General features: G+C 35.5%; 1 protein-coding gene across 1 annotated transcript; it reads right to left on the bottom strand.

The window, feature by feature from the left end:
• Positions 1-340: 340 nt before the first annotated feature.
• On the bottom strand, positions 341-6,742 carry LOC113225666 (lipopolysaccharide-induced tumor necrosis factor-alpha factor homolog). Its single transcript, XM_026458040.1, has 3 exons — positions 6,696-6,742; positions 2,633-2,915; positions 341-1,527 (listed from the first exon to the last, which is right to left on the bottom strand). The coding sequence occupies exons 1-3, from the start codon at positions 6,700-6,702 to the stop codon at positions 1,425-1,427; spliced, it is 393 nt and encodes a 130-aa protein (XP_026313825.1). The 5' UTR covers positions 6,703-6,742; the 3' UTR covers positions 341-1,424.
• Between the last annotated feature and the right edge of the window lie 5,625 nt (positions 6,743-12,367).

The raw sequence follows: 12,367 nt of genomic DNA, 5'->3' as shown, positions 1-12,367 counted from the left end.
CGACTGACAGCGAAGTTACAATACATATACATAGTACAATTTAAATTCAACGTTTTGGCTTTTTCATATTCCTTTACATGTCACTACGTTTAAATAGGTTGACTTGTGACATTTTTTTCGTGGTTTTTGTATTAAACCCGTCGTCCATTTATTTGTAAGTCAATGGTGGCGGCCATATTTACAGAAACATAATTAAACTTCATGTCCAAAAAAGAATAATGTACCAAGACTTGGCTGTATGGTGTAAAACCTTTGCCTTTTCCTTTATGGAAAGAAGAAAAAAAATTCAACAAAGGACAATTTTAGCTATAATATGTACTTGAATTTATTGTGAAAAATTTTAACAAATTCATGTAACATGTAACAGTTTGTAAAAGTGATACATTTCAATAACCATATTGGTTCGAGTATAATACAATATACAATGTAGTATGCAAAATACGACCTGGTCATGATTGTAACACAACACTAGATATTAGCCAAAATCTTCCAACAATATCGTTAACAATATCGTTACAAAATTTTGCTTCCATTCCGTTTCGCTGCAGTATAAATTGAGCCTAAGCTGTGTTTTTGAATAAAGGCATGTTATTATTATTAATTATTGCTTTTGAAAACTGGGTAAGACCGCCTTGCTCCGTGGCGAGGCAAATGATACGACATTTGGCGAGGAGACGGTTGATATCATCACAGTTACCTCTCATTGCAACAGGCAAAGACCAGCTATCTCCACTTGTCACGATCCTCGCATAATTACTTTCGCGATCACAAAATAATGCCAGTTTTCGTACTCAATAATTCAAACAACATAAATATTATAAGCATGAGGCAAAGAAACCGTTATAACCAAAAACAAACACTCAAAGACATTGGTAAGGTCTGCTGGCTTGTTCCGTTAGTTCAGTCGGGAGAGGGATAGCCCGCGTTAGGCGAAAACGTCGCTGGTTCCATGTGTCTTTGATATTGTACGATCTTTGTATCAATTATGACAACAAACAAGAGGAATATTCTCACAAAATTATGTAGATAAATATTGCAACACAAATATATGCTGTGCAAAAAAACCTAACTATATTTTAAAATTGTAATAGCAATGTGTTTTCTGCAAAAAAACGTGATAATCTTTTCCACGTAGCGATATCTGATAATTTTCAAATTGATATGTCCTATTGCCAAATTTTGAACAGTTAACACATAAATAAAAAAACGTACTTTGACACTTCAGCGTTCACAAATGACTTCGACGCTTGAAAGACAAAATGGGGTAAGCGACATTTTGGAATCTGTTAACGTTTCTGATTCCAACGGTATATATAACTCAATACGAATATTTTGCCTTTCAAGCATCGACCTATATTTAACACTGAACAGACGTCGGTCGTAATGGTCGTAAGGAACTTAGTGCTTCTCGAAAAGATACACTGCTAGGAGGAGTGTGCTCCAATGAATGCGTTACAATTGGGACAGTAGTGGTCTGCATTCCGACAGGAATCTGTGCAATACGGGATGCAAACGCAGCACCAGCACCTGTAATTGATAGAGAGAAATTAATATACGCTTTTGTACAGGATTCTCTCGTCTTTTTTATAATAAAATAATAAGTGCGCATTTTACATTCATCACTCTTGATGAAAAGTGACGATGAGGTCAACGGTGGAGAATGCACACCTAAATAATGCCTATTCACTCTTGCCTTCAATACGCCAAAGTTAAAACGTCCAGGGAAGATGCGTATTATATTACCCAAATTCTTCTTTCACTACAAGTTGGGCGGGCCTCCTAGTGAGCCTCTGTGAACCTTTACGTTGTAGGTACGTGGTATTATCATGGCGCCATATCGAAGCTTGTATTTGTTGTTGTTGTTCTCATCGCAAATTTCTAGTAAAATTTAAAGCCCTCGTTGTATACTTATTCGTATAGTTTATGTTCTGTCTTCCATAAATAGGGCAGGTCTTTGTATCGGGCACAACAAAACTTCTTAACGTTTGATGTGGTGGTAGCAAGACAAAATGGCTGCGCGAACCAGAGAACCGAAACGATACGACTGCTCTCCGCATTCGTCACGCATTGGCTGAGGTTTCTAACCGCCCTAAGTGTTATTACACCACCGGAGCGTCAGGACGCGGCAAATCAGGTATCCCTATGTCGCCCAAAAATCGGGACCTGATTACCTAAGTCTTATCATACCTCTACTAAGTTATTGTAACCCTTCAATTTCGTTAGGGTAATACATGTTTGAGTCCGCAGGCAGGGTATTCCACTCCTTAGCCGTTTGCCATATAAATGTGGAAGCGTAACGCTTCATGCGAGACTTTAAAATATCCACAACATAGGGGTGGAATTCCAGTCTACATCTAGTCCCTTAATGTTGGAAAGGGAAAGCGGAATTAAATCATGCAATCCCGTGATTATTTCCTGTACATTACCGACAAATTTTTCAATTTTCGCCCATTATAGCAAAGCTCAAGTTAAACTCGTCGTTTTGAAGTGAAACAATTGACGACACCTGTGAATCCGCCAATCGGAGTGGAGTTGTCACCGTAATGATTTGGCAGAATCATTTTCAAAAAAATTAAATGACATTTCGTCTCTATTTCTGGTTATATACTCGATGGTAAAAGTAATCACTTACCCGAAGAGACAAAGAAATAATGCGATCAAGTGAGTTTTTGTTGAGGCCTTATATTCAACTCTGGTTACAGCGTCAGCTCCGCAAGAACGACAAGTTATCCGGGAAGGTTTTGGTCCAACGGCGTATTGACTGACCACTACAGGAGAAACTATATTTATTTGATGAATGACTTCACCAGGAAACACAACGACTGGCGGAGGCTGCGGAGGATGGTACTGATTGGTCTGAACGTTCGCTTGCTGAGGCTGCGATTGGGAGTACGGTGGCGGGTTATCAAGTTTTCCTGAAATTCGTATCAATTTATCAAATCAAATCAAATCTTTGTGATTTATAAGCATACAAATCTAGTCAACATAAATTGAGCCATGACCGCCGATTTATCCTAAGCGACATTTTTACCTGAACAGCGCTTATAAGGCAAACTATATATTTTAAACTATAACGGACAAGGCCGCGTAGACATTTCCTGCCAAAATTACAGCAAATAGAATTTATAGCAAAAGCTAAGTTTATCGTTAGCTCAACTGTTTTTTTATATTTTAGTGTAACTGACCTAATCGATATTAAAAAATAATAATGTAAGCGATCCCACTTGTTATCACAACCGACATAGGAAACCACAATTTCGTTATTTACTATGAACAATTGTTGCATATTTTTCCTAGTTCCTTCGATCCGGCCGGATTTGAAACGACATCACATGGACGTCACGAATTATTCTATGTGTATTTAGCTACGGCTAAAAATTGAAAAAAGCAAATACAAAGACACGACTTTGTTGTTCCGTGGCTTAGTTGGTATTGCGTCTGGCACGGTATGCTAGAAGACGTCGGTTCGAATCCGGCCAGATAGAAGGAATTTTTTTGAGTGTTCGATCTTTGTATTATTATTTTTTGTTTTAGAAATAGCTAGTTTTTCTTAATTTCTGTCTAGGTTACAATAAAAAATAATTTTAAATTACTTCTTTCTGCCTTTATCTTGTGTTAGTACATAGATATCATAGATACGAGTATATCATTAGGCGATTATGAAACACGATGTCACGTCTATATTAGCTCAACGATGATAAGTGATAAATGCTGATAGACAGATAGCATTAGTTCAAGGAATAAAAATAAACTCGCTCTCCTTGACGTCTTCACAAAGTCATAAATTCATATAAGAGGCAATCTATTAGAACAAAAATCTACTTTTTGTTTTTTAAAAAAAAATAGCTGGAAGAGAAGTATCAGTTCCGAATCCGAAACATGACGATCTGAAATGTCACTAAAAAAATATATTACTCTTTTTAACATGGTTCATCTGAATATGAACTTCTGTTATAAAGTTGCCCTCATATACGTAAAATCTTTGAATATCAAACGGAATCTTATTATCAGTGATCAGAATTGAGGGAGTTATATAGTTATATAAAAAAATATGTGCGCATTTGACTTCCACTTCGCCTGATGGAAAGTGACGATAAGGTCGACGACGTAGCAAGCGCACCTAAATAATGCCTATTCACTCTCACCTTGAAAATGTTCGACTTCTTTAATTTGAACTTCACAGAGATTGTCTCAACATTGAAGAATAAAATGTCAAAATGTAAGTCATGTTACGTTAAACAAATATTAACAAGGTAGTCGTTCGAAATAGAGTGGCATCCCTGTTGGCCAGAGTGAAAGGCAGTACTAACAGTCTTCTTAAGGTGGTAGCAGAGAGGATGGACAGCCCAATCCTTAAGTATTTAATGTCCACCCTTATTCATGAAAACAAATACTTTGCTTTCTACTAACATAGTTGTAAGTACCTACACTATACTACTACTAACACCATATGGACTTGTAACTGTCTAAAATAAATTGTTTAATTTCTTTTCCTATTCAAAAATTCATATCATTTTTTCTCCAACTTATTTCAAAGTTTTATGAATGAAACTTACATTATTTTATAACGTATAATTAGATGGATATAAATTTGTGACAAAAAAAAATTGTGAGTCTAAAATGGACATTGTTCTATACAATATTTATTTAAAACATGGAAGCAACCTGCAAGAGCTAGACGGGTTACTAATCGTGGATTTTTATAATCCAAGCACGCAAAAGCTGCGTAATAACCTCGTAAATGGCGAATTTTGAACATCATTCGGAATCTCATAATAGATGCTTCTAATATTTAGATTGCCTCTTATATGAATTTGTGACTTTGTGAAGACGTCAAGGAGAGCGAGTTTATTTTTATTCCTTGAACTAATGCTATATATCTATCAGCATTTATCACTTATCATCGTTGAGCTAATATAGACGTGACATCGTGTTTCATAATCGCCTAATGATATACTCGTATCTATGATATCTATGTACTAACACAAGATAAAGGCAGAAAGAAGTAAAAAAAATATTTTTTATTGTAACCTAGATAGAAATTAAGAAAAAGTAGATATTTCTAAAACAAAAAATAATAATACAAAGATCGAATACTTAAAAAAATTCCATCGTTCCTGCTAGATTCGAACCAGCGCTTGCAGCAATCTGTGCCAGACGCTCTCTCAACTGAGCTACGGAACAAACCAGTGGAATTTTTCCATGTACTTGTTGCAGATCTTTGTTTTTGGTTTTTAACTACTTTTTCGTCTTAGCGCCATCTGTGAGAATTCTATAAAAGATTTTCTTCACTCAGCCAGGTACAGTCAAGAGCACGTCAAACTTGACATTTTGTACTTCGGACTGTTCTTATGGCAAGCGGCATAGAATTGGATTTAAATCTTAAGTGTCAAGCTTGACGTGCTCTTGACCACGCACTTTACAGCTACCAGCTATCAACTACTTGCTAAAGCTACTTTGTTGCCCTGGTGGATAAAATAAAAAACAAGTATATCCGAGGGACTTCTATACTGGCACCTACACAGGGAAAACTGATTACGTTGGTATGGCCACGGAATGCATAGGGATAATAGCCTTACGACCAAAACAATATTGGCGCTAGAAACTGAAACTGTCAAAAGACGAACAGGCAGACCCCAGACTACTTGGATTGGAACCGTTCAAAGAGACATGAAAACGATGTGTGTAAACTCTGAGTGGCTTGGAGTGACACGCGCGGACTAGGAGGGCCGACCCCAAAAGAAGTGGGACATAAGGCCAGGACAAAGAAGATGTTCCAGGCAACTACACCAACGACCTGGTCTCTATTTAATGAATTTCTTATAACATAAGTGCCAGAGCAACGAAATTCACTCTGGGGCACGACTCAAAATGCCCAGACTAGAATAAATTTCCAAAAGTTTATTTCCCGAAGTGGTCCTACCGGGAAGCGTACATAGTTTTCCATACATATTCCACCCCCCAAGTAGAGATGAGGTAGATTTATACATATATAGAATATATAATATACATATAAATATTATATAGATAGAATTAAGTAGCAGTAGAGAGAGTTTATCCAGGGAAGTACTTGCCATCTTATCTACTTCTGCCGGCTAGCAGTAATGTGGGCATTACTGAGGTGAAACTACAGGGTGAGGGGTGCACTGGCCGTGCCATTCAGATCTTTGCATTTTAAGGCTCTCAGTGGCACTGCAACTATGGACAAGCGTGTCGCTTACCACCAGGCGCACGTCTTGTTCGTTCCGTCACTTGGTAATAAAAGAAATAAAATAAAAAAAGCATTTAAAAAAAGTAAAATATTATAGTGATGGGAAAAACAAGTTGTGCACCTATGGGTACCTATAATAGCTGCAGTGCCACTCTGAGATTTCGCAAAGACCTAAGGGGGCCACTGCGACCGTCGTACTGAGACATAAGTTGATAAGTCCCATTTCACCAGCACCACCAGCACCTTTCAAAACCGGTACTATTAGGTTTTTGTGGTAGCTGAGCACAATATTCAAGTATGGTTTAACGGTACAGGGTAAAGAGCACGTTTAACTTGACACTTAAGATTTAAATCCAACTCTATGCCGCTTTCTTGCCGTGTTCTTGACTGTACAACCGTTCATTATTATACAGTTGGTATGAGAAAAACATCAGTAATGTTCATTTGTAAAAATCACTGTCGAAAACAAATCCGTAACACTCACCTTCCATTACAATGAAGCTTATTTTCGCCTAATAAAGCAGTGGTGTTGTATTTGTGTGTAAATAGCAAGAGAGTACTAAGTCTGTGTGTTAAGTAGCTTTATACTTTTGAGTCAATGGCGAATAAATATACAATATTTGTTTCGATACAGTATTGCTAGTTTGTATAATTTCGGCTAATGTCGTCGTAATACGGTCGACTTAGTGTTAGCGATAAAATAAAAATTTTAAGAATAGTTTTTTTATGATTGTGATGTTAAATTGAATTTTAATATCTAATAATGAATTTCGTAACCGATTGTGTAATAGCAAATTTTTTTTTTGAAAATTAAGCTTAACATAAATGGTTTAAAAAAAATTGCTATTAAAAAATCCGATAACAAAAATGAAAGCAAAAAAAACCATTTTTCTAATTTTACATTTTTTTAAGTCTTTCAGACGTTTCACTTTGTGTTACTTTTATCGCAAGCGATTAAAAATATGCAACACGCTATTTGCCACTTTGTTTATAGTAAACGACGAAATTGTAATATGCTATGTCGCTTGCTATAACAAGCGGGTGTTGCGAAAAACTGGAATATTTTAATAATGCCATAATTATTTAAAATTTTATAGTTTCTCAAAGATAAATGACAAACCGTTTAACATGTTTACAATCCTAGGTAGTCAGTTTGACTGATAATTATGTATTTTTTCGGCAAAACACGCGATTTTTCGTCTAAAAGCGCCAACCACTGGGATATTTACCTTACGTTGTAATTTTTTTATGATACCAAGTGCCGGGACGAACATGTCGCGCGCCTGATGGTAAGCGAAACGCCTGTCCATAACAGTCGCAGTGCCGTTCAGAGCTTTAAATCGCAAAAATCTGAGAAGCACCGTCACCCTGAAACAGAAGCTAACTTCAAAACTAGAACGGCAGAAATCGGTAAGGTGGGCAGTATGTTGTATCTTGGACGAACTGTCTCCCAAGGAGTTCTACTGTTACTTTTTCATATATTTCATAAAAAGTCAGTTTTCCGAGATATAATTTTGTGTCGTTGTGGCCCCAATAATAACACTGCGAATGCTACAACTGGACCATTTACAAAAAAAGCGCAGTTGCAAGGAGCGCCATCTGGTGACCATCATTATTAATTTATTTTAAATTTTAACAATGCTGTGCAATTTGAAAAAATCGAGACGACAACACAGCTATTGACAACAAGAGATAAAAGAAAAGATTATCTACTGATAACACGGTAATCTCAGCTCGACAAATAAAGCGCAATCTCTGATAACAAACGATTTTATTGATTTTGGAGAAGTAAAAAATAACTTTTTTGTTCATGACGAGTATTTCCAGTGCTTGAAATCATACTCAAGTCTGCTCAAGTCCTGACTTGAGCATTGAGTAGAGTTCTGGAATACGACCCTAAGTGACGGTCAACAATCGTGCGCGTGTCTACAACAGTTGCAGTGCCACTCAGAGCTTTAAATCACAAAGATCTGAGGGGCACTGCTACTGCGCCCGTCGCCCTGAGACATTGACAAGTCCCATGTGCCTGTAATTTCACCAGCACCCTTACCCTTCAAAACCGGAACGCGGTAATGCTAACATTACTGCTTGGCGGCAGAAATAGGTAAGGTGGCAGTTCTTACCTGGACGAACTCTTTCACAAGGAGCTCTAAACATAGATTGAAAACAGACATTGAAACATTGACATGCAGAACTATGTGGACGAGGTCATCACCGTTCAAGAGTGTTGTGAATCGCTGATACAAGGGGTCCATAATGTCATATTTATCCAGAAATGCGAAAAATCGACCGCATTTATTTCACTAGAAAGCTGAAACTAGACAGGCTACTCGGCCAGATACTCAGTATAAAGCCAAGTTATTCACCAAGATAACACAGAACGTTGCCTATAGGTAAGTCAATTTATTATACGGGTAAACATAGAGTCATGATTTTTTGAATAAAATGAATATTCATTTAGATTTGAATCCACAAATTCGTTGATTTTGTAAAAAGCGTGTTTTTCAAAGTTTTGATGTTTGCCTGAATGCAGCGATTTCCATTTCAGATATACTAACTGGTCGTTTATTGTACATGTTAATTTTCATATTTACACCCTGTTTTTACCTTTTTACTAATCTGGTTTTATTTGTTACTAGTTTATTTCTCGTGTTATATGTATATTTGTCTGATATCTTCGCTATATCATCCATTATAATGATCTATATATTATCATTATTCAGATAAACGTTTGTGAATACCCGCGATAATACGTATTGATTGCTTTTACAAGACCAACACTCTCTCAATATCAGAAAAATTTCCGCTGACAGTTAAAGCATAAACAATAATTGATTGAATGTAAGCATAGTATACACTTAAAATACTTTATTTATTTACTAGTGGTTTAAGTTTAAGTAAGGCATAATTTGCAGATGAGAGTTTTTTACATATCTTGTCTATGTGAAAAGATTGAGTCAAAGTCAACGTCAAAGATTATTTATTCCATAGATAAAATAAATTTACATTTGAAAACGTCACATTTAAGCTACTGCTCGTTCACTACACTGACCTCCCTGAGAAGAACGAGCAAGAAAGTCTAGGGATTGCTCTTTTCAAATAAACTTAAATGCTATGGAATACACTTTGAATCAAATTTGTGTGGATTCTGGAGCCATGTCGTCTTTCCATACATCTTTATCTAACACGTAGTCTTCAATTTTGTAATATGATTTTAATGTGAGATCATGAGTCAATGTGAGAATGTGTCACCCGTATTTAAAATTTGTTCGATGAATTTATAATTCTTATATATTAAATAATGAAAATACATTTTATTACATTCAGTCCATTTCTGGGCGAAATAGGAATTTTTGATAAACTATTTGTTATTTACTATTACTGTACATTAGATGACATTATGATCGGATAATTTATGTCTAGTTACATAGCCGGTGATAGAGTTATATTTAGAGTTAACAATAAAATTATCAATACAGATTTTACTAGTTTCCGTGATTCTTTGAGATCGATATTGAAATCACCTGCAATTACCAGCTGCTTGTTTTCTTTAGTTACTTTGTGAAGTATTGTTGTTGATGTATTTTCAAAAATCTTAACATTGTACTCTGCTCCATATAAACATATTTTATTATTATTGTGTGGTTTCATCTTTATTTCTAAATCCACAAGTTCAGAATGTAGTTCAGCTGACATCTTATTTAAATCGGTTCTTTCCTTGAATTTCATATTATTTTTTACGAATATAGCCACACCACCATGTGCAGCGTGTTTTTAAAAGCCAATTCATAATTTGCAAGATTCATTATATTTGTAAGTCATTGGCCCAAGTTTCAGACAAGCAAAGAATGTCAATTTGTTTGCTTAGTTAAAAGCTCTAGGGCTAGATGTTTATTATTTATACTTTGTACATTGGAATTATTGACTTACAAATAAATGGACGACGGGTCTAATACAAAAACCACGAAAAAAAGTCCCAAGTCAACCTATTTAAACGTAGCGACATGTAAAGGAATATTGAAAAGCTAAAACGTTGAATTTAAATTGTAATGTCATCGCAGTACTGTCTAATTTTGCTTGCTTCGCTGTCAGTCGAACAAACGAAGACTAAAGCGTGAATGACGCTCTGTATACGATTTTAACGCCCTATAAGTTCGGACACTTTTTAGCGCGGACCTGACGTCCATATAATTGTAAGTCAATGATTGGAATGTATTATCGTTATCTTTTTCCTTCATCCTCGGTTTTTGAAAATGTATATGTTCTTCTGTTGTTGCGACGCATGTCAATAGTGTTGAACCCTTAAAATTAACAATAACATTCGCCAAAAATTTCACATTATTGACTTTATTGCTTTCTTGACCGACTTCAAAAACAGGAGGAGGTTCTCAATTTGACTGTATGTTTTTTTGTATGTATGTTACGCGATAACTCCGGTATTTGTGAACCGATTTTCGTGATTCTTTTTTTGTTGGAAAGAAGGTACCTCCATAATGGTCCCATTTAATATTGAAGAAAATTGTCCACCTCTAAGGGTGGCAGTTCACGCATGAAGAATCGTTTTTATAAATAGCGCTTAAATTTCATTATAAGGAGCAATTATTTTAATGGTTGATTTTGCTATTCTCCAAATCAAGGCGATTTTCTCTCTCAATATACTTTGAGTAGTGAGAACCGATTTTTATTATCTCCGTATAGTGGCAAACTAGGGGATGAATCCGGGTTTGCGCACTTTCCGGTAACTGATTTCAATAAAATTTAGTATTTATACGTAATTCCGCGTAATTTTGAGCTCGGTTTTTTTAGTTCTCTGTACTGAGATTATCTAGACACATTTTTCAATTCTAAGTATTTAACGTTTTCATTATATTTTGAAATTCTAGATAATTCTTCCTTTATTTTATGTATTTGTTCATCATCGTATGTATTGTATGAAAAATTACATAGGATATATTAAAATTTCTATTTTGCTCTTTCATTATTTTTCTCATAATTTCAATGTATGAACTTTTGTGCTGTTGAGGGAAATATTTCGTTGTATGTTTTGCAATTGTATTGTCTTTTTGTAATGTTTTCGACTCCGAATCATATTGTTTTAATGTATCATAACCGCTCACGCGATGCGCTCCTCCTACCGCAAAATGGCGGCTATTAGGTTTCGCAAAATAGAAAAGGATTCCGTTTAAATACAAGTATTTATAAATAAACATTATTATTCTGCATTGCTAAATAAATTCCCTCCGTACTACCAACAAAAACATCTCAAATAAAATGCAGTAATACACCGAAAATCCTCCACCTAAAAAGCAATAATGAAATTTTTGGTGTACTTGGATAAATATGATAATATTCCGTTTACGTGGTTCTAACGTTTACCATGAAATTACTCCTTAAAGTATAGTTTATAAACATTTATATTCAGGGTAAACTTAAAAAACGCTACTTACGGTATGTTTTCAATAAATAAACACCGAAATCACCAGCCCAAACAATAACACACACGATTGTCGTGACGTATTTTTGAAGTTATTTATAATAGCAATTAATATTAATTCTTTTACCTGTTATAACTTCGATATCCGATAAATTAGTATAAAATCATCACCGGCACCTCCAGGTGTGGTATGGCGTCTACGGCTGCATGTATCGCGTGAGCGGTTAAACAGCAGTCTCATTTTTATATTAATTCATTATATATTTTTTGTTACCATTTACTTCGTTTAAAGGTGTTTCGCTTAGATTTGCTCCGGAACCATCTGATAGGATGACAACACGACTCGGGAAATAAGTGCAGGGTTATAACTTTTCCACACAAGTTAGTATATTGGATTGAATGTTTCGTATGTGATTCGGACAATTGTAAATCTTTGACATTCAGTTTCATCACTATGTTTAGGTTTCTTTTATAAGAGCTGCGGTGGTGCGTCTTCGGTGACTCTATAAATTTTTTGATATCGCAGCCACAGCCGAGATACGCGTGATTCTCTTTTGCAGACTAGATACTGACTGACACGACACTATAGTGCTTCTAATAAGTGTCTAATATGAAGGTGCCTGAAATAGAAATAAGGAATAAAAACAATTATTTTTATGTGCCTGTTGCTTTTCGTATCCATCCTTTTTCGCTGTCGACGACTATCCTCATCTTGATTTCTT

The sequence above is a fragment of the Hyposmocoma kahamanoa genome, unplaced genomic scaffold, assembly GCF_003589595.1.
Source record: "Hyposmocoma kahamanoa isolate Upper Pololo Valley unplaced genomic scaffold, ASM358959v1 169, whole genome shotgun sequence".
Lineage (NCBI taxonomy): Eukaryota > Metazoa > Arthropoda > Insecta > Lepidoptera > Cosmopterigidae > Hyposmocoma > Hyposmocoma kahamanoa.
This window is presented reverse-complemented; position numbering and strand designations above follow the sequence as displayed.